This window comes from Alosa pseudoharengus, unplaced genomic scaffold (genome assembly GCF_046254945.1).
Source record: "Alosa pseudoharengus isolate Yale_2024_CS ecotype anadromous, Long Island Sound unplaced genomic scaffold, YU_APseudo_1.1 YU_APseudo_1.1_scf_5, whole genome shotgun sequence".
NCBI lineage: Eukaryota > Metazoa > Chordata > Actinopteri > Clupeiformes > Clupeidae > Alosa > Alosa pseudoharengus.
This window is the reverse complement of record NW_027468837.1, coordinates 16,003,367-16,027,477: the sequence shown is the minus strand read 5'-3', so window position 1 is coordinate 16,027,477 and position 24,111 is coordinate 16,003,367. Positions and strand designations below refer to the sequence as shown.

At 41.0% G+C, this 24,111-nt stretch overlaps 1 protein-coding gene across 2 annotated transcripts; it reads right to left on the bottom strand.

Moving 5' to 3' along the window:
• Positions 1–461: 461 nt before the first annotated feature.
• tfe3b (transcription factor binding to IGHM enhancer 3b) lies at positions 462–23,239 on the bottom strand. 2 transcript variants are annotated; one of them, XM_076268074.1, is made up of 10 exons: positions 22,943–23,239; positions 21,931–22,001; positions 7,907–8,165; positions 7,041–7,265; positions 4,477–4,572; positions 3,389–3,500; positions 2,574–2,630; positions 2,311–2,386; positions 1,911–2,058; positions 462–1,009 (listed from the first exon to the last, which is right to left on the bottom strand). In XM_076268074.1, exons 3-10 carry the CDS (start codon positions 8,096–8,098, stop codon positions 572–574), a joined length of 1,344 nt encoding a protein of 447 aa, XP_076124189.1. In that variant the 5' UTR covers positions 8,099–8,165; positions 21,931–22,001; positions 22,943–23,239; the 3' UTR covers positions 462–571. The 2 variants fall into 2 exon arrangements, with proteins under 2 accessions (XP_076124189.1, XP_076124190.1); XM_076268075.1 differs by having other exon boundaries at positions 23,132–23,239.
• Positions 23,240–24,111: the final 872 nt, after the last annotated feature.

The following is a 24,111-nucleotide window of genomic DNA, read 5'->3' as shown; positions in this document are numbered from 1 at the left end:
ATACAAATAAATGAAAACACTATTCATAGTATCACATCTTCCACACTGACGAGCCATATTTGTGCTACTATTTTATTTTTTATTATATTAGCTATATTTTGTATGATTACTGATTAAAATCTTTCATTCCAGGGAACCACTGACTATCTATTCCGTGTGGCCTGTGAGGTATGCCTTGTCTTATTATACTAAACCTGATTGGGAGTGATGTATGACTATGCCATTGGGAAAACGTAAGCTGTGGCGAGGTTCTGAAAAGGTGATCTCACCACATAAAAAACAAAACATGCAATTTCTGTTAAACATGGACATAATAAGCACCACAGTACACATACACCCTGTCCCTCAACACGCACACACACGCACGCACGCACACACACACACACACACACACACACACACACACACACACACACACACACACACACACACACACACACACACACACACACACACACACACACACACACACACACACACACACACACACACACACACACACACACACACACACACACACACACACACACACACACACAGTCTTTGTGTCAGCTACTGCTCCAAGCTTCTGTCACAAGTCTTCCTCCATGCTGAAGCTGCTTCTGCTGCTGTTCTTGGAGGCCCCAGGCGAAACGGAGAACAGCGGCTCGGCCGTGGACTGGGCCAGCGCCAGGCCACAGTCCTCGTCCATCAGGATGTCCCCCAGCCCCACGTCTGGGTACAGGGAGGTGGCGGCGGGGTCGTCCAGTTCGGCGAAGCTCAGCGCGCCGAGGTCCAGGGGGCTGCTGATGGTGACCCCCACCGGGGAGCCGGACGGCGGCGGGGAGAGGAAGGACGAGGAGGCCTGCGCCATGGAGCCCACGTCCAGGCTCAGGAGCGTCTGGGAGTGGAGGTCCGCACGGGAGGCCTGGGGGTTGACTCCTTGCTGCTGCTGGGCCTGAAGAGAGGCGTCTGGGCCCAGTGCGGAGGTGCCGGGGATGCCATGGAGGCGAGCCTGCATCTCCAGCTCCTGATGACCGCGGCCCCGATTACACCAAACAAAAACAATCACAGCAGAAGAGGGGGATTTGATTGGAGATACTTTACAGAGCTAACAATTTGGTTCATCTCTAGGTTATGATTATAATATAATATTAGGGGTTGTGCAACAATTTCATTATGCAAAGGTTGTGGAAATACTAGTCGTGTGCTTATTTAGGAAACAAATGATTTGTATAGTGCAACTCATGTATGTATTTTTGGCCATTTAGATACCAATGTTCCACAAGTTCCACAATATTTCAGTCATTTCAATAAGAACTGAATTGTAGTAAACACCACATACTGTGGCATTTCACAAGTCTTCTGTAACCCTTTGTGTACCCCCTAAACTCTGATGGCCACTCCTGGGGGGTATTCCAAGTACGTGGTTTAACAAACCTGGGTAAGTTAACTCAGAGTAAGTGGTAAACCTCCTACAACAAGAGCCCTCTGGCATTGTTTTGTAAGGAGAATGAAGCCATACAGCTCTTTTATTAGGAGGTTTACCCCTTAAGGCCCATTCATTCCAAGAACAATAACGATAATGATAACTATAAACAAATTCACGTTCACACATAAACCATGACTATAACGACATGAAGAACGATATCGTTGGGGGTCACTTTCAGAGCGATTTTGAGAACGATAAAAAGTCAATAGCCAATCAGAACCCATCGAATTTTAGCCGTCACATTCATTAACACAAGGAGAGACTTTGTTTATCGTTGTTCAGTGTGAATGTTTTTATCGTTATGGTTATAGTTATCGTTATCGTTCTTGGTGTGAATAGGTCTTTACTCTGAGTTAACTTACCGAGGTTTGTCACTAAACTACGTACTTGGAATACCCCCATGCACCGGTGTACATGCGTGTGCGTGTTTGGAGCTGACCTGTATGCGCATCAGAAGGGTCTGGTTGGCGTGCTCCAGCTTCTTCTGCCTCATCTCTACCTCCTTGGCGCGCTGCTGCTCCTTCTGCAGCTTGCGGATGTACTCCACCGAGGCCTTCAGGATGGTGCCTTTGTTCCAGCGCATCTCCCTACCGCCCCAGAATCCCCAGAGGAACATGAAAGTAGCATCAGATACATGCTCACATAAGCATCATACTGGAATTAAGAGTCCTTTACAAAAAACTGACGTTCAATGTTTTCCTAAGCCATGTGTTTTTGCAGGTTAATTTCGATGCTACATGGTGAGTGGGAATGTAGTTATGTGAAATAAAATGCTTTTGCCGTAAAGAAATACATAATTTACCAAGCTGTACTTTATAAAAAAAAGGTCAGACACTCACGGGTCACTGGATTTGGGTATAAGTGAGCCCAGCTCCTTGATGCGGTCATTGATGTTAAACCTCCTCCTCCTCTCAACTGAAAAAATAACAGTGGCTCAATAAGAGACAAAACACCATCACCACAAATCAACACTACAAATGGAGGCCATAATAACACATAACAAGTCACATACAAGCACAGTGTCAAATATTCACACACACACACAGACACACACACACACACACACTCCTTCAGTCCAATAAATAGAAATGACACTACTCACTGAGGTTGTGGTTGTCTTTCTTCTGCCTCTCCTTCATGAGAACCTTAGCTTCGACCTCTGAAACAAGTTCATAGCACATTAATAGACATTAACACCAGTGGTAAAATAGCTACTGATGATAAAGTCATCCTTTAAGGTGTCAATTTAAGTACAATCTAATCTTCTCTCTTCCACAGGATATGTAAGTGCGCGCCTAGGATCATAACGCTAATGCTATATTTATAACCTCTGCCAAGGGGTTTGGTTGGTTGGTTCTTTTGTTAGCAGGGTTACGCAAAAACTACTAGCCTGAATGTTATTCAATTTGCTGGAAAAGTGTATGTACCTGGCAGAGGATGGACCCATTGCATTTTGGAGTAGTATAGCTCAGACTCAAAGAACGCCTAACGCCTCTACTTTAACACTTCTATTTTAACGAATGACACATCGAGCAACTGCTTCCACTTTTCATTCAGCATACATGTACCAGGAAGTGCTTGGAACCGATGAAGACAATACTTTTTTGTATGTCTTCACAATGATAAGAAACTTAAGACAAAATTAATCGGAATATCTTACTTTACTGTTAAGTGCACCGACAGTGCAACTGAATCGTAGTAAAACACAGTTCCGCCAAGTCACTATTTACAATGTCAGCACAACTTTTTGCACACTAGGTTCTGAATCATCTGGGAGTAATGGTAAGCTGGGCTGCTTCCTTCAATCCCGTGTACAGAGTTTGACAAAAATCTTGTTTTACAGTGATTTGCGGACGTTTGCATTCAAGTGCCATTCCAGTTCTCACTGTGTTGAAATCAAGAGTATGCCAATGATACCTGTCAGTTCCGTTTTGATATTGGGGAGGTCTGCTGGACAGGAGTTGCTAACTGTAATGGTGGGAGTGGCCATGCCAGGACTGCTGTAGACATCCAGGAGATTCCCTGGTAGCTGTGAAAATCCACAAGACGACCCCTTCACATTACTGGTCAAACAATAGCCATGTACTTAGAGAAAATAACCATAGGAATGACAAACATGGTCATTTACAACACAGATGCTTAAAATTGCACAGGGGTTAATATGACCAAATAGAGCTATTAAACAGGCCATTAATGTTTTGTTTTTGGCAAAACAAATGAATGTCAGTTTAAGTCTCAACACCAAACCATGGGAATGTCTCTTCCAAAGATATGACAAAGTTAATACTACTATCAGAAAATATAACTTTTTTGTTGCTGGATGTCAGTCTAAGAATGAAAACTATTCTAACTTAAAACAATCACCCTTTACCTGAAAATTCTTCCTTTTCTTTTCATGCTCTGGCAACATAACCAAAATCCTCATCTTCAGTCAAACCACTAGGGCACCCTCTCTGTCAAATGTCTCCGTTAAAAAAAACCTCAAACAGATTATAAAGACTACCTGAGGTTACTCTAATCGTCGGACTGGCCAGCATGGTCCTGCCATTACTCAGCGTGACTCTGTGGTCACTCCCACTATACCGTCTCCGTGGCGGACCACACCCTGCTTAGACTTACTGCTATTAGTGACGTGTCAAAAGTGTGAGTATGTGTGCATCTGCGTGCAAGCAAGGAGAGGGGGAGAGAGTGACAGAGAAAACAAGTGTCAGGGGGAGAGGAGAGAGAGAGATAAAGAGAGAGAGAGAGATAAAGAGAGAGAGAGAGAGAGAGAGTGTGTGTGTGTGTGTGTGTGTGAGTGTCTATGAGCACTGTTAGAGGGACAATACTAAACAACCCAAAGGGATAACATCAGCCTAGGTTCAAGAACGTTAATTCTCCTGGTTAATTGGCAAATTGGGCAAGGAATGAGAGTTACATCTTACCCCATTTTGTACTGTTCACATTACACAATAAATAAGTAAAACAAATAAACATGTTAACAAGAGAGAAGGAGGCAAGCGTACCGTATTAGGAAGCTGAAGGCCAGAGTCAATCAATGACATAATGTCATCATTGAAACTGGACTCAAGGCTGATGATGTCGTCAATGACGTCATCAATCTGAAGAGAGAGAAGAGGGCTTAGTGTGTCACTATGTAATCACAATGTAGATGTATGCATGATATACAATACAAGCCTGGGCTCTTTGCTACAAGCAAGCACCAAGCACTCCATACAAATTAAAAAGGTAATGTCTGAATGTGAGCAGTAGTCTTTTATAGTGAAACATATCACAACCATTATAAATAATAATTACAGTGCTTCCCCAACCAAGATGGTGCTTGCCTACACTGTGCTGCTTTTCCAAAGCTCCTGCTCCCCCTGTACAGATATCATTAAGGTCTCTGTGTGATATTTGCCAGCTTATTGTGACAAAAAGCAAGCAAGAAGCGGATGATACACACAGGTCTGACTAGAGCAGAGGTGAACAACTCTGCAAATGCAGTGCTACCAGAGGATGCCCTGATACCCTAATGTTTGTATTGTTGGTTAGTATCCATCATTTTATTAGTGATGGATGCCATATATCTTAGCACTTTTATGAAGACTGATGTGACCAAACCAGGCCCTGTTACCATACGTTGCTGCATCAATTAATGCTACTGCATCAATCTTCTTCAAACTGCAATGCTATTGGAGAGCACCCATTTATCCTATATATTATCTAACATAATAACAATGATTTATCAAGACCTTTCAGGCATAATTCCAGAGGTACCTATCAGTCATTTCCAATACCACATAGGATCTACAAACTGTCCACGGATGTTGAGGGAGGAGAGCACTGTACATTCTATCACCCTTATTGTGCCCATATTTTTCCTGCCGGGATCTAAATATAGCAGGCCTACAGTCACATGCTCATTTCTCTAACCTTTGGGCAATGGCTCCATTTTAATATTCTTATTCTTATTATATTATTACATGTTCTTCTTCCTCGTAGTGTTAATTTTGTCACCTATTTTTAATTTAGTCTTAGTCTTGTGACGAAATGTCCTTTTTAGTCTTTGTCATATTTAGTCATTCAAATATCATTTTTGTTAGTCAAGTTTTAGTCGACTAAAAGTCTCGTCATTTTAGTCTAGTTTTAGTGAAAAGAAAACTAAAGGTATCTTAGTCTTAGTCAGTTTTAGTCAACACATTTTAGTCTTTTTTTTTATAACAAATTATTTCTGATTACCATTTGAGTCAAATAGTGTTTCACACATCTCAATTTTCAAACAATATTGTGTGTCCACAGGGCTACTCGTCTGTTATAATTACTCATTCAAATTTTTTGTCAGTCAGTATGTTTACATGCACAGGTAAGTAGAGCTACAGTTATAGCTCGGCTGGGATTTGACCATAGACAGTAAAAGATTTGACTGGACCACTGTCATATTCGTAGACCAGTGTTTCTCAAAGTGTGGTCCGGGGATCACTGGTGGTCCGCAAGCTATCCCAAGTAGTCTGCGAGCAGACGTGGTAAAATATAATATAGATGAGTTGTTTGCAATATTGAACCAACTTGTATGTAAAAACAGTTCTGCAACACTGTCTATGTAAAATATGCCAGTTTAAATCATACAGTATGAATCCACACAATAAGCAAAGTGCAAAGACAATAAGCAACGTGGTTCAGTAAGTAGTATTGTGTAGACTAATTATAGGCTATTGTTGAAGTAGGTCTAATCTTTTTTTTTTTTTAGCTAGGGTTAGTTAAGTGGTCCTGAAACTGAAAAAGTTTGAGAAACTGTCATAGGCCAAAGTAATAATGTTTTACTCCGCCTCGCTAGATGGCGATATGCGCCCAAACACACATTCCCCAAACAGACTCTCCATCTTAGCCATAGCTAACTTGCTAGCGAACTTTCCATATTAGCTTACTTGCTAGCAAACTTTGCATCATCAGTCTAACTAGTTAAATAGTTGACATTACATGATGAACATTTTCGTATGGACATTCTGGGGGATGTTAATTTGTATGAGAAGCTTCAACTTCTGGGTATGTAGCATTGTGGCATAAAGCTTAGGTAGTTAGCTTGGCAGAAATTGCAGTGTTCTTGTTCCATGTAGTTTCGTGTTGCAGCCACAGGGTTGCAGCAACAGCACGTAGACTAGCCTACAGGAAAGCTGAACGTATGAACTCATTCAGAATATTTTGAAAACATAACAGCTAGATATTCTGTCTTATCATTTTGTAGACGAAAATGAAGAGATTTTATCTTAGTTTTTATTTCATGCAAAACATTTTAGTCTCGTCTTTTTTCGTCAACAATAATGCATCTTAAGATAGTCTTAGTCAGTGTTTCAGGACATTACTGCCGTCTTGTCATCGTCTCGTCTTAGTCATGAAAAAAAAGGTTGTTGACGAACATATTTCCTCTCGTCTCGTCTGACGAAATTAACACTACTTCCTTGTCTTCTGAGTATATATGATTTTTTATTTGTCTTGTATTCTCTATTCTCTAATACTTATATTCTGTATTTTCTTCCTCAACCTTTGCCTTGCCCATCACTCTCTATCAAGTAAATGGAGTATAGGGTACCTCCTCCTTGGTGGACCCCAGATTCAGCAGTGCCATCGGGCTGTTGGGGGCACTGCTCGCAGACGGGGCCATCTCGGGGGCCGAGCTGGACTGGAGTACGGGCGACACCCCGAGAGTCTGGGTTGCTACTTTATTCCCAAGAGTGGTAGAGAGGTACTGCTTGACCTGCTGTCGCTGGGCCTGCTGGATGTGGTATTTTGTTGGATTTTCCAAGTGAGTCTGCACCTATATAGTTTCATAAAAACACAACAGAACACGGCATTTTAGTCACAGACATAGACATTCACAAGCTCTGTGTGTATGATATACAGTACCCGCCATGTTTATTGGTACCCTTGGTAAATATGAGTAAAAACAGGTATATAAAAAATATATCATTTGGCATTTTATCTTTGTTTAGAAGTAATTCTTGTGGCTATCTTGTATTTATTTTCTTGCTATTTTTGCTGTCTGTACAGTATCATCTATTTGGTTTGTTTTCCTATGTGTCTTGTGGAAAATAAAGTTTATCTTCTCGTCTTATCTTAGTTTCACAATGAAAACAAAAGGAAAATCCAACCAAATAAAGCATATTTATTTCCGAAAAGAAAAGAAATCCTCATAATGAAATAAATATTTTTAACAAAAACGCGTGTGCAACTGTGGAGGGGACTATATCTGATAACACACAACCGTCATATCACCTGAATCAGTAGTATTTGTAAAATATATTAGGAAAAGGGCTGTTTGCATGGCACAAACATAACAGGAAGGAAAGCCAAAATAATCTGAACAACAGACACTCTTAGGCAACTCCTCTGTAATTCAAACAGCCAAAGATGTCGTTTTTTAAAAGGCGAAAACCGTAGTGTAGTGTAGCTACGTACCTTGAGCACCTCCACAGGTACCTGTGCGGGAGGCGGGCGAGCAGCGGAGGGGGGCACTGTGACAGAGATAGCAGGGGAGGAGTCAGAGGCCCGGAGCTGGGCCACCGAGGCCTGCTGCTGGGCCTCTCGCCTCTCCTGCTCCTGTGCCTGCTCCCTCATCAGCTGCTGCCGCAGCAGGACGCGGGACGACATGGCTCCGGCGGCGGGCGGTTGTTGAAGGCCGAGAAAGATTTACAGGGTGATGGGGTCAGAGGTCAAGCTGAAAAGGTAACAAAAGGTAAAACAAATAAGAGGCTGACGGGACTGTCTTTTTATGAATAGTGTGAAAGTTTGTTATAAAACCATGGATGAAAGAATAACTGTCTCTCCACTAACAAGTTTGTGGGCCCAAGAATATTTCCTCAGAACCACAACCACTGCACACTCAGTGCTCCAAGAGAGAAGAAAACCAACAACCTGCACCTATTCTTGGAATTCCTGAGCTGTCTAATCAAACAACATTAGTTTAAACCTACCATTTAACTGTAGGATCAATCCGACAAACTACTTATGAGATAAATCAATAAATAAACAAATAAATTTAAAAAAGCTGTAAGGATGGTTATCCTGACTCTCGCCAGATGAATTTCGTTCCGCCTAGCTCTACTCAACAGCTACAAAACCTCTAGTTCATGGCTATGTAACTGTGTTCCATATAGTTAATGTTAAATCGTGCATAAATGGATCTAGACTTGTATTCTGTAATTATTCTGTACAGTAGTTGCATTGTGGGTGTCCTGCAGCAGAAAGGAAAATAACTGCTGCTGGTAAGCTGGGCAAAAGAGGGTCCGCATTAAAAGTTTTGTTATAATTATATTGTATATGTCTTATATCTGTTGTTACAATTATTATGTATGTCCATCCACAGAACTCCTGTTCCGCCGATGTTTTATATTGTCTTGTAACTTTTATTTGGTTTGGTATGCTTTAGTGCAAATTTTAAGGACATTTATTTTGTTCAAACGGACCAGATCCATATGCCCTCCCTGAACTTGTATTTCCTGACCCATGCAGGTAACCAGGTGGCTAACATTCGCGATCTAGAATGACTAGCCATCTTTGTCGCATTCTAAATGCAGTAACACTGTATGACCACAAGAGTGGAGTGTTTACCTTCTTATGATCGCTGTTTTGTGAGTTTAGTACTGAAAATGGATGAAGTAGTGTTTGTATTTGTATGCGGTATTATATCAAATTCACTTTCTAATTGAATGTTTTGACATTTTGTTTCTATTTATTGAATTTATTGAACACTGTATGATGACCATGTAAGAATATATATTTAGATTAGACTAGAAATATAACAGATTTCAACAGACAGAAGTCCCTTCTTCTTACGAAAAGCTCCTTACGTCCGACGTACAAGGCACTGTCCACCCTGAAAGTGCTGAATTGGTTGACATCAATTGCTCAGAAATAGTTTTTTTCACTTCACGCAAAGGCGCATGACAGCGTTATGAAAGACATAAAATCTGTCCTGAATGTAGGGTTCTGGAAGGATAATGTTCACATACATTTCAAAACAACATCCATGGTAGCATAACGTTATGACAAGCTCCTTGTCCACTACATCCCGAACTTGAACATGTGCACCTCCATGAAAGACATCAACTGGATCTGCTCTATAATAGTCCGTTCTTGAGACACCCAAACAAAGTCTTTTGTGGTGTATTACCCACCCATAGTCAACGATGTCCATGTACTATGACCATCAAGGATAACAGATCATCAGATCTGAACATCAGAACAGAAACAACAAGAGTAGGTGATGAATGGCTTGTAAGCACTCCAAACACTGACATTCTGTTAACTCATGAACAGCAGCACATGACCTTCCCAATAACAACCCCCAACCAAACAGTGTTGCATTACAACGTCATGACCTCAACATTAGAGATGAGCTGCAGCAGCTTCTGGCTTAGGGGACCAAAACGGTTGAGTTCTCCCTGAACAAGACAGAGTACAAACTCCTTTATGTCGAGCCGTGTTTGAAATATCACAAAAACAATGGTGTGCTTGGCGGTGTACAATTAATTGTGATCCTAGTCCTAATTGTTTTGGAAGTCCTTAGTGTGTATCATCACAGCAATTGTGCTGTGCTAGCACAAACGCAAATGCACCGATGCAGGCAGCCAGACCTAGGGCTGGGACGGTGACCGCATTACCACAATACCGTGGTCATGTGACGCCTGCATGGTTTGTATATTATAGTATTTGTTCATTTCCATTAAGATATTGCCCATTGATATTGCACTGACATTATTATTGCTATTCCTCTCCTACTGTATAGTATTACCAACATTTGAAATAAATTGAAATTGTCCATTGTGTATAAAGGAATATCTTCCAGGTGAATGTGCTAAAAAGATTCACTCAGACACACTTCCACAGCTGATTATGTACATTAAGTAAATCTTTGTTGGTATTGCCACTGAACTGTCACGTTGCATCCGAGCTGTAAAATACAGACGTTCAGAACATAGCAACATTGTAGCATATGACAGAGGTGGCTTTTAGCTAGTTGGGGTGCAGTAGGCTAAGTAAAATAGCAATGTTTTAAAAGATAAGGTTCATATGATTCCTAGGATATGCCCGCTTGACAACAGGCAAGATGGAACTAACGACTGGCCTTTGGCCATAGCAACCATCCATTTAGAACTACTAACGGCAGTTTGTCCTGCAAGTTGAGGAATTCGTTGATATGTGTCGGAAAGAAGTAGTTCTACAAACTTACGAGGTTTAAACGCCCCTCCGCTGCGTGTCGGGGCCGTTTTACAACCTCAAACATGCCTTTATTTCTGTTAACTGAACGTCATGTCGTCCATTATCCCTTACATATTTTAAGTACGGAAACCTTAACACTGGATAAAGTCAGGTTGAAAATTATTCTTCTTTTGTTTTATTTTGGACATATTACAGTGAAATGTTATTACAGTGGGTGTTTCAAATAAGTCAACTGAAGATTTTACAGTACTACTCTTTTGCTTCTAAATGGGATTTGGACAAACAAAGTCAGAAATGAAGATGAGCGTTATTTCTGACTACATAAACATAGTAGTGAGCAGCAATATTTTCATGCATTACTCTCTGATCACATGTGACATGGCAGAGTAGATTTGGACAAAGCATTGTATGTATCAACAACAAATTGTATGAATATGCTTGTGACAATGAGGTTATGGCCATTTGAGGGCCAGTGAGGTTGTGTTGTGCAACTTATTTCACACTAAACAATAGGCTAATTGTCAAATGAAGTATGTTTAAACATTGTGGCTTATAATTTGGGATGTACAAATTAGATTGGCTAGTTTCTTCACTTTTACATCAGTGGAGGATGCAAAGAAGGGTAAACTTCATCTTCAGTGATTCCTGTATATGAATGTTTTGTATTACTGTGTTGTGTTACTGTCTTTCTTACTGTGGTTTGATTTATTTGATGCTGGTTACATGTAATCCTACATGTACACATACACATATGCATTTCAGTATTTGTATGTAATGATCCATGCAAAGTATGATTCAGAGTTGACTTAATGCTTGACACATTCTGAATTGTTTTCTTGAAGCATGTGTCCTTGCAACAACTTTGTGTAACGGTCCACACTTCTACCTGATCATTTTCATATTAGTGGCGGCTGCTGGTCTTTCAAAGAGGGGAAGCTCATTTTCGCCTACATCATACAAATTATCCATTTATTTATACGTAAATTCTTCCCTATGTTCCTTTTCAAGAGAAGCATCTGTGACCCTGCCGTACCAACTAGGCGTCTTTTCCAGTGACTTGACCAGTGTCCTGTCAATGGCCAGTAGAGTGGTTGTAGAACTTGAGCCACTTCAAGAGAAGCTCCTTTCTACACCTGCAGATGTAGCTCCAATGACAACAGTTTGTAAAGCTGAGGCATTGCACTGTCTCCATGTCTTTAGAAAACACCAAGTAAATCACACAGCTTTCCCCTGTTACCCTGCAAGTCCTGATCTGAATACAGTTCAGACCTCTCCGTCTCTCTGAATCAAAGTGATGGGCATAACTTTTCAGGACACCTTGGAAAGCCTCCTCTGGAAACACTTGTCTCATGCAACTTAATCTTATGCACTCACTGCTCTTTTCATGCCTTTTATATGCCCTGTCAAAGTTAGACAGATCTCCAAACCCCACCTTTGGTTTCATCATGGTTTCATCAAGAGGCATGGCCATACAAAAAAAATAACATTCACATTATGCAGCTTGAACATATTCCAGTTAAAGAAGATCTATGTTAAACTAGATGTACCGCATAGCGGTACAAAATATGACCGCCGCTCAGTCCTGTACATCCGTTCCGCGAAAATAAATCACACTTTAATTTGTCTCCATATTTTACTCCATCCCCCACTCTTAAAACTTTTGTGTATGCTTGTTTGGCATGCCTGAGTGTGTGTGTGCGGCTGCACAGAAAGTAGCCTACTGGTGCTGAAAAGGTGAATAGATTGTAGAATAGCCAAAGAAGATGTAGCATTGTTATAAAACCTTTAACATCTCTAAACAATCACAAGTAGGGCAGTTCATCACAGTTCATCCATTGCAACTGGATTGATGAAAGGTCACTTACACCTGTAGGCTACATTGTATTTGGGAAAAGCAAAAGGTATCAGCATAATGTTATTTATTTATTTATTTTTAAACAAAAACATCTTTGTCAGTTCCATGCTGTTTTCAACAGCTATCAAAAACAAAGGTCATTTTTGGATGGATGGATTTTTTGTGAATGTTTCTTCTTCTACATAAGATTTGTCATCTTTAGCTCATGTAATACTTTATTGTCAATGCACAAATTAAGTAACAGTAGTCTGAAACGTTATTGTTAATGCACAAATTAAGTAACAGTAGTCTGAAACGAAATGCTGTTTTACATCTAACCAGTGGTGCAAATAACTGACATGTCCAAATGGGCCTTGATGAAATGCGTCGCTAGACTGTTCATACACATTTTAACGGGCCAAAGTTGAAGAGCTGTTGTCCGTTATTGTTCGTGCAAATATAGGCTGATTCATGTTCCCTTGCATTGTGTAACTGAGGTCCATGGCTAGTCTGGCTTTCACCAGACCAAGCTCAATCTTTTAAGAAATCAAAAAATAAATAGCGGGCAGATCAGGCTGGGTTCCAGCCTAGTCCATAGGCACCCGATATTGTTTAATTTTCCGATTGAGATGTCCACGCTCTGGCTATTCTAAATGCAAAAATGCATCAGGGAGTTATGACAAAACTGTAACTAACAAACTAGATCCTAATAGAAAGCTGTTAGCTTCCCTAAGCTACAGGTAGGCTTATAAGGAAGGCCTATTTACAACATAAATTGTCAATAGGCTATGTTGGCGACACAAATAAAATCTCCTTTGGAAACCAATGGCTTACGCCTTACAGTATCAAGCGGACTTAAACTGCCATATCGTGGCGAAAAGTTGTAATAAAATTCACGCGGCTCCATGAGTCAAGGACAGTGGCGGATTTAGCAAATTGGGGGCCCAAGGCGAAGGTATGTATGGGGCCCCCCCCATCCGATCTTTAAAAGAGAATGAAAAAACTGAATGGTGGATAGGCAGGTAAAGCTAATCTACGGGAAAGTAAAGGTTGGAGAGGAGAAAAAAACCTTCCCCTTTAAACCCTGCTTTACTCCAAAATTAAGATGGAAAGCAGAGAACACACAAAGTGTAGCACTACACAAACTAATAGTCACGATAGCCCAACAGAGAACTCGCCCCCCGCCCCCCACCACCACCTGATGGCCCTTTAATTCCCCTTTACGCCTGTTTGCTTTTCTCCTATAGGCAACTTCTTGAAATATAATTGTTTTAATACTTATATACAGTATTAATTGGTACACTTTACATTTATGTATACTATCTTATCCGGGGGTTTTTTCTGCCTACACCAGAACGAGCATCAGGTGGCTGAAATGCAGTCATTTCTAACCTATTCCCAACTGCTGCATCTGCTTTGCACTGCATGACATCTCACCATAGGGTAGCCTACACAATTTAACCGGCAATGGCTATATTTTGGATATAGGCTATAGCAGTGTTTCCCAATCTTTTTTTCTGGCGACCCACTTTTTTAAAATGACAGAACATCGCGACCCATTTCACTTCAAATCTACCCTGCAACCACCAAAATTGTTTTAGGCCACAGGTTCTCCAACTTTTCTATGCCTCCCCCAACCATACATTGCTATAGGATCCCTGCTTTGAACACGGTTGTGTTGCATTTTGAGCACCATCAGCGTGAAAAGTTGGAAATGACTACTGAAAAGATACGTTTTAATGCGCATCCGAGTGTAGGGGAAATTTTCGCATGTTGTGCAGTCGTCATTTGTCAGCATAGAAAGCTGTTCCTGTAGGCCTATTTCTAAAAAAAATGTTGTAGGCTATGTTGCGTTGCAGACAAATGGGTCCATAACACTGTGGACGTCAATTCCAATGTAAACAGCAAATAACTCAAGTCGTTATATTTTATTGTTGTATTATATTATATTGTATAGTCGTTATATCAGAACAAGAGGCGTTTGCGCAATAGCCGGAAGAATGCGCCTTACTTTGGCGTAGAAAACAAGAGGAATAGTGTTTAAAATGCCCATTTAAATTGTAGACTATAATGCACTGTTGCTATTAACTTTAAAGATTGCATCTGCAATCGAAACTGTATGCAAATTGAATGGCCTTATGTCCGGTCTATGGATGTCTGCTTTAGTTGACAGCGCGGTCACTAGATTTGAATCGGTAAAGTTGAGGAGCTGCATCTATTAATGTTCGTGCAAATAGGCGGATTCATGTCCCTTGCAGTTTGCAACTGCGAGGTACATGGCAGGCGCCCCACAGAACGGTTTCATTTTGAGAGGTAGATATCCATGCTGGCATCCCCTCTGCGATGCGTTCGTCCCCCAGTTTCATGCGCCAGTTGCATGAGCTTTTATGACAAAACCGTGACTGTGGTAGTTAACAAACTACATCCTAATAGACAAAAAGTGTTAGCTTTCCTGGTATCAAATGACAAATAGTATCAGTTAGGCCTATAACACAACATAAATTGTGCTGGCGACCCAAATAAAATCTCCTGTTTCCAAAAATAATTCCATGGAAATGCATGGATTCCAGTTGCTGCTACTGGAAGAAACTGGAATCCATGCATTTCCACTGAATTATTTTTGGAATCTGATCCCTTATCATACCTGTTCATTCTTACTCTCGCTCGACTTATCGTGACTAAATTCAAGATGGCTGCAAACGCTAAACTTCGTGAAGATACTGTCTGTATAAATCGTCTTGTAAGTAAACTACCAGTGCTTTTTAAAAGTTCTCAATGTCTCGTTTTAAATGTCAGGGCCTTCGGTAGTCTACCAATGAAGTGTGGAGATACATTGAGCCTCGTAAATGGTGTAAAACAGTGATTTATTTGCATAGCTAGCCCGATGCCGAAGCACCACAATTGAAAAAGCTGTTGGTAGCATCGGCTAACTAGCGCCAGATTTTGGAGTGCAGGGGACAAGCCGAGATGGGCTATGAGACATACGTTCACACTCGGTATCATGTTTCAACACACTTTAGGTCAATATCACACCGGAATTCTCCTTTAAGACTATACCACGGCAAAAAGATATATATGACTGTTTATGCAATAGTTTTTTTATTTTAACCCCCACCCCATTTTGGATGTCTACAGAAGTTACCAAATATATTTTGGCGAAAGAAAAATAATTGTGTGTGAATTACCTTCAAAGCTATAAACGCCCAATTTTAGGGTCTGGGCTGCTTGCTTTTGAAGCTGGCTGTACATATTTGGTTTTGCTTACTGCTGAGGCTGACTGTTCTTCACCTGTGTCTGTAGTAGCCTAGGCTACTTGCCAAAGACATGTGCACTGGACTGGATTCCCTTCAATATTTTTTTCAAAGTTAGACTAAGCTATTTACATATTTTCATAAGCTTTATATAATGTACTATGTGCATATTGTCCAATATGCAGCACAGCAAATTAAAGTTAATCCACTACTTTACATTTTGCATACCAGTTGTATCTAAACCAACCAAAGCTTGACTGAAACATTGTAAAACCATTGACTTGTTTTAAATGAATTAAGAGACAGGTCCTTCTCGCATGATCCTGCTGAAAACCGCTGGTTTCATCTCAAGCACGCACGTATTATGAACACACGTTTTTTTTATGTAGCCAGTCGCCGACATTCAAAAAATATGCGGTTATAGTTCACAACTTTAACCACACTCACTCAACCACACTATATATATATGTACTATTAGTAGATATATAGGCTATATACTATAGCCTATATATAGTATAGGCTATGGCTAACAACGACTCCAAAATCTCGAGGCTTGCTGGTCTCATAAGTAACAGCAAAGTCCTTTTAGGCAAGTTGGCAGCCATATTGTTAAGCTTTTTGGGCACTTATCGGGCATCTATTTCGGCAGAAATGTGTGCGCGCAAGGCTTCACGACACCAACCTTGCTCCAGCGGTGAGATTACAACACATGATTGGCACGATGTATTCACAACATACCACACGATTGGCACAATGTTTTCACATGTCGACTTTTTTGCCGTGGAAAGGGCGGTATATATGTAGACAACTGCCATATTGGCGTTACAAACTAACCCCGATGCATTTCTATGGAGGATTTTTTGAGTGCTGTGTCTTAGTATGGGGAATCGTGTCATTTTAGGAATGGTTCATATAGATTTTTGCAACTGGTGATTTTTTACTTGCTAGGACCCCATTGAATACAAAACAACCTGTTTCCAATTTTTTTCTTCATTTTCAGTGCCAAAATTCAAGATGGCAGACAATATATGCAGAAAAATAATATAAAGGCTTAAAGTGGTCAAATTTTTTGATAAATATACACATAATAAGGTAGACAAGTGAAATACAGACTATTTACAAAATATGTATTGCATCATTTGCCAAGAAATTTGGAGAACAAATTAAAACAAAAAAAATTAAAAATGTGCATCTTGTTTCATTATTGAAGAGTTCAACAAAACATTGTCATTGTCACTCAAGTATTTATCCTCACCACGGTCACTGTCTTTTTAATATTGGTGCACATCTCCTCAGAGCCTTCATACCTGCAAAGTTGTGTAAATGGTCAGTTATTACTCTTGCAAGAACACCTTCTACTGCATTGGCTGGCAAGACAACAGCACTTCACAAGCTCCACAACAGCCTCTGGTGCTGGTGGAAGTTTTGACAAAACAGAAGCCCATTGCCCATCAACAATTTGCCTTCATCCCAGTGATGGTGAGTCAAGAATCTTTGGAGCAGGCATTGTATCTTGTGCACAAACATTTGCTTGCCTGTGTGCTCTCAGAATTTACATTTCAACTTAATTTCACGAAACTCCCAAGAATTGGAGAAACATATAGGATGAAACTTCAAGCAGATCCATGACTCAAGGGCCTGACCCATCTGCCTGGGGTCAGTTACAGGACAGTAAGGTCTATATACAGAGAATAGAACATGGTATTTAGAGCCACCTGAGGTATATGTTACAAAGTGGTTAGATGGTTACTAGCCAGTATGATAATGCATGAATCCTATTTAGTGTTAAGTTCAAATAGTCCAGTGTAGGAGATGAATTGTCCATAGGGCAAGTGGTGGGTCTCTAGGCTGCGCGGGCAGGAAACCGAGCATGGGGACAGCAATAGGCGATGGTAGGGCAATCATAGGGATGGGATTTCCCTAGTTCCCGAGTTCCACCGAAGGGCTTTAGCTGTTTGAAAACCATGTTTTGAGGAGCTGACACACAAATTTCTCACATCCAGCTAAAACGTCTGGAGATGGATGAGGACCTACTACAAGCCTTCAAAATGTGTTAATGACATCATGACTTAATTGACTGAAACAGAAACCTTTCCTTTCCCACGGCATAAACGGTAAATGGCGGGACAAACGGTTGTCTATCAATTTCCTGATAGGATACCCGATAGGTCCACCGACTCTATGCACGATGTGATTGGCCGGACCGAAGTTTGTTTTTTCCACCTCACAAGCCAACAGAGAGTTGCTAGACTACCCTGGCTGGAAATTACATTTGCTGCCGCTAGGCTATGTCAAGATTTCTAGGCTGAGATGTATCTTTTGTCGACGTTCTCCAGTGCCCATGATAATGAGACTGTCTTTGTTGATGTCTGGTACCCTGCGAAGGGCATTTTCAAAGAAGCATTCTGCCAGATCTTAGCATTATGTCACTTTTCCTGACAACCATCTCCTGCACAACAGCCATGCCATCTATTAAGATGCTATCGAATGTGTGTGTTAATTGCACTGAGCTACTCTCTGTAGATTGTTCAGATAATGTTGTTTCTGAAACCAGTCACAATTCATGGATGAAGGCAGACTTAGCTGTAGTGGGCAGCATTAGGCTTGCATATAATCAACAAATTCATATGTTCCCACAATTTCCTGCAAGTACAGTTAACAGAATTATTGAAGACAAAAGAGCTCATTGTGGACTTCAGGAAGTCTAAAGCTAGCACACACCCCGATTCTCATCAATGGGACTGAAGTGGAGTGTATCACCAGCTTCAGATTTCTGGGTGTCCACATCTCTGAGGACCTCTCTTGGACCCTCAACTCCTCTACCCTGATCAAGAAGGCTTACCAGCGTCTCTTCTATCTGAGGAGGCTAAAGAAGGTCCATTGCCTTCCTCAGATCCTGGTGAACTTCTACCCCTGCACCATCAAGCGTATCCTTACCAACTGTGTAACAGTTTGGTATGGCAACTGCTCTGCCCACGACCGAAAAGCATTGCAGAGGGTGGTGAAAACTGCCCAACGCATCACCGGTTCCTCACTCCCCTCCATTCAGGCCATCCAGGGCAAGTGATGTTTGCATAAGGCGCACAGCAGGTTCAAAGGAAGCTTTCCTGCAGCTGAACTCTAGCTCTGCATCCCGGTAACAACCAACCTACAATGCCCCCCCCCCCCCCATCCCCGCCCAATGCCTCCTTGCCTGTGCCTATTGAGGTGTCCATGACCATAGCAACCTTGACAGGGACAACAAGGAGGCAGACACAACCCCCCCCCCCCCCAATGTATGTTGTTTATACATTGTTCACATTACATAGCCATATTTATTCTGCTCTTATAAGGTAACTGCTAATATACACTGCACAAATTTATATTACTCTAAACCTCTCTACCTTATATAAATCAACTGTATAATACTGTCTACACTGCACTAAATTTCTTGACCTGTCTATGCACCACCTGTTTATACTTTGTATATCACATTGCACTTTTCTCCTTTTTTGCACTTCTGGTTAGACGCAAACCACATTTCATTGTCTTCATACTTGTACTCTGCAATGACAATGAAGTTGAATCTAATCTAATCTATTGTGGTGAGTGCAGAACATTACTTTAATTCAAATGATTATTAGGTTATGTGAAGGAAACTGTTAATCAGTAAATGTGTTTTTCCGGGTATGCCAATAAATAGCATAATGGTGGTTACACCCATCACTGGTTGATAATCATGACATTTCATGTCACCCATGGTCATATTTATTACCTAAGCCATTCAATTTTATTAGAAAATGTATGTATATAATGATAATACCTAACATATCCATTTAAAATGTTTTACAAGGCGATTATTTGCAATTTTTGGTGATATATCCGCCATCTTGGATTTTGAACCTGTGCAGTCCGGGGAAAAATTGGAAACAGGTAGTTTTGCAAACTATAGGGTCTGAAGAAGTGAAAAAACATAATTTGCAAAAATCTATATGAAATGTTCCAAACACCTTTTTTTGCTACATATCGCCCTGCACTATCTCTGGTAACAGCAGCTATTGGGCCCGAGGTACAGTGCAATGGTGTCATCTGGTGGCCGTGCAGTGCTATGTCGCCATGACATTTGTAATTTAACAGGACATTACAGTAGAAATTGTTTTCCCTTACTAATTATTCGTATAATCCATCTGCAGTGCTGGGATCGTTACTCACGCCACAAGCGCGTTGGAAGCGTTTCCATTCAGTGGAAACAGTGAAGAAAAAAATGACGTGAGAAAAGGAGATGTTTTAATTGGCAGAGAGGCCTGCAGCGCTACTGACAACTTAGCGCTCTAGAATCTTTGCTGATGTAACAGGTTAGACCTTATACTTACTGTATGAATCACATAATTGCACAATAGATCTAGGTTATCTAGTTACAGTTTAAATCTAAATATTTCTTTTAAATATTGTCATCCATAAGATTGCTTCACTTTATATTGTTTGTATTCAGTTTATGTATATTATTTGTGAGTTATGCATTGTTTACATGCTGTATACCTCCGTCTAGCCACATGCCAAAAATAGCCCTACAGCCAGGGACGGATCATGGCTTGTGCCAAGTGTGCACGTGCACAGGGGCCCTCAGCCAATGGGGGCCCTCGGATTTAAAAAAAAATTGCCATGAATTTAGGCTAGATTATGCCCGGTGCTTCTGTCTGTTAATTTGCGGCACAACTATGGAACCGCGGACCGAAAGAAAAATAAACAAAATGTTTTCCTGATCAATAAATACATATTAATTCATAAAATATAGAGGCATAACATTAGGTGGAAGTGGTAGGAGTGCTCATTCAATGTGTATGCGTGTTTGCGAAAGTGAAACTGACCCACTCGTGAGTAGGTGAATGATTCCTGCAATGTTCATGAAAACAGCATAGCGATTGGATAGCCTAATAAATCGCGACTTGTAGGCCTAACAGTAGCTTATATCGTAGCAAATAGCCTATGGCGATGCCGATGACAGATAGGCCTACACTTAATTCACTCGTCTCGCTGGAGTGAGCGCATAATATGGGCTGTTGCGCAAAGAAATTAATTAGGGAGATGATCTGCATCTTCATTTACCAAACGCTAGTTTTGCTAACATCTCCACTGTTAACGTGAAATATATCTCCATGCAAGGTAGTGTCAAGCAGCAGTGAAGTGAAAACCTTATCATGCAGGTAGCCAATGTTCACCTGAGTCAGACAGAAAACGGGCCCTGCTTGCTCTGTTAAAGTTTGTATGCCCCTTCCAAACTGCGTTAAAAGGGTATATTTAACAGCCAGAATTTCGAAAATTTCCAGGGGGAGACACCCCCGAACCCCCCGTAATATGATCAGCACCACCTCTCACAAAATACTATCAACGTCCCTGCTACCGGTCCGTCAGATGACAAGTGTCCGGTCCGTTTAGTGAAAAATGTTGCTGTAGACTGTTTGGACAGCAAAGGGAGATTACAGCCTAATAATAAAAACAGCTGCTGGAATTAATTTCTGTGTGGGCCTGAGTTATAATATATGACATAATGTACTACATGTTCATTGTGTGCAATTGTGCACCAGCCTGCACAGCGACAGCAAAGAGAGAAGCGCTGGCTGCACGCGCACGTCACTTGCACGCGCACCTGTAATATAGTTATACGTGTGAACTTTTTCAGGAGCTATTGGCGAACTCACCCTGTACTGTATGCTTTGCTGTGCGTGTGTGCAGGTATGTTTTATTATTATTCTTCACTTTACATGCATTTTTGTTTGCCTGTCTAATATCTTTATGGAGAGAGGAGCAATTGGCGAACTCACCCTGTACTGTATGCTTTGCTGTGCGTGTGTGCAGAATAAAACTTCAGCAGTATCCCGTGCTCGTTTTGAGTCATCTTTATTTAAAAAATCAACACAACGCAGAAGTCTACCCAGTTACACTGACAACAAGCGACGTTCACACAACGTTCCCGGTGTGAAACGGGCCTTATTCATGTATATGTTGTACCAAAATGTAGTTTATTACCAACGTGGAATGGTTGCTGGCATAAGTCACCGACGTTAGTTTGAGACTTTGAACACGAAGTATTGTTTTCATGTGTTGAATGAAGTCAATGGGAGCCGTAAATCGGCAAATAGCGGTGACCAAATATTATTTCTCCGGATAGCGTGACAGTGGTAAATCAACTTACTCACCTACAAAACAGTTGATGTTAGCAACCCTCACACGTTTTCACCGTCGTCAATGCTGGCCACAGGTAGCAAATCTAATAAAGTTGATGGATATCAACAAACACAAACGATTAGTGAATAAGTATAACGTCAATTCCTGATCAAGAAATAATCATCATCCTGTTTATTAACATTAAACGTTACTGTCTTCACAATGGACGATCCGCATAAACTTATTCATGCTAACGTTAACCAATCACCGGTTGGCCAACAAGTTAGCTAATATTCACCCATAACGGCTAATATTTACTACATCAGACTAGACCACTAATATCAAATAAGTAAGATGTTGTCAGTTGGTTAACTTAAATGTCGATATTTGACAGAGTCAAATCAAACTAATGATGCATAACGGAAGTAAGCCATTGTGACAGATAACGTTGGCTAGCTAGAACTAGCTAAATTCAACCTAGCATAGCGTGCTAAATTTAGAAAGGCTAATAGCGAGCACATAGTTCATAATATCAAATCCTCTTTGTTTTATCCAGCCTGTAACGTTACAGGTCAATTTTGATTATTAAAACAAATTAACTTTGTTTATATCCGCTGGGTAGTACACTAACGTTGTAGTACATCAACTTTCGCTAACCAAAGGGTTAAATTAGCCTCAAACTTTCACAACATCAATTTAGCATGTAGCAATAACTGATCATGATTAATGTTGTGTACAATTGAATTAATCACTATATATACAGTGTTAGGCAAGTACACAAGGAACAAGAAACAAATGCAATATTGCTTTCAATGCTTTGTGATCTTAAAATGTGGGCTAAATTACCCAGCTAAATTAGCGACACCTAAGTTGACATCGTAGCCATGATAACATTAAGTTAACTTAACACCATGCATTACTGTGCAGCGTTACTCTGACAAATAAAACAATGTTGTCAACCGCCTTAGTTTTAGCAATGTAGCCATTACGACACAGTACCTTGTTGCAAACTAAAACATCATATTCAAAATCGATACGGCTTACCCAATTAGTTTGCAAACTAGCTATGTTAGGGTTAGGCAAGTTACACATGGATGTTTAGGCATCATGGAAGACCAGTTAGCCTTCTCGCCTAACGTGTATTTTCTGATGTCCACAACCGTAGCGTAATGTCCTTATTTTGTATCCCATGATTTCGTTTTGGATGACATATCTTCATGTAAGATTGCTCACCAGTTCATTGTAAGTGCGTAATCAGTAGCGTTATTCCAATGCAGCTATTAGCAAATCGGCTAGCTGTTATTGACATTAGTTTCAGCAAGCTTCCACTGAAGCTGCCTGCCTCTGACGCCAGATGGAGAGATTTACGTCACACACCTGCTGAAATCTGACACATGGAGGTGGTAGAGGAGTAACAGAGATTCGACGAAAAAAAGTTTAGAATGGGTTTAAAAGTTCTTTAAACTTTTGTTTACATTTCAATCTTCATGGTGAGATCACTGCTTGAGGAGTGTAAAATTAATTTAAATTTCCATCATCTGTGAGGGAGCACGATGTCAGACGGATGCTCCTGGCAGTGAAACCAAGGCTGCCGGCCCAGACGGAGTAGCCTAGGCCTACCTGGTAAGGTGCTCAGAGCGTGTGCCCACCAGCTTGCACTCATCTTCACCAGAATCTTCAACCTCTCCCTGGCCCAAATCAGCCACAATCATCCCAGTGCCGAAGTCGACCACCAGCCTAAATGATTATCGTCCTGTGGCACTCAGCTCCCCCCAGACTTCGACCCATCAGTTTGCATATCGCACAAAACAGGTCCACAGAGGATGCCATTGCTGTAGCTCCCTCATGTACTGTTTCTACACCCACAACTGCAGTACGGCCCACAATAACAACCTCATCATCAAGTTTGCTGACGACACCACAGTGGTCAGACTCATCTCAAAGGGAGATGAGGCAGCCTACAGAGAGGGTCCTGAACTTGGCAGCCAGGGGCCTGTACTAGGCTACGAAGGGAGCTTAACCTACCCAGATGGGTTACTTTGTTAAACCGGGGTTGACAAAACCTTCATAAGTCAGCGTTTCTCAAACTGTGGGTCGCGACCCACTACTGGGTCGCGGAGACATGCCAGGTGGGGCGCAAACTGACGTGAAAAACAGGAGTTTTTTTTATTTTTTTTTTCTATCTGTAGCCTGGGCCCAGGTAGCACCCGATG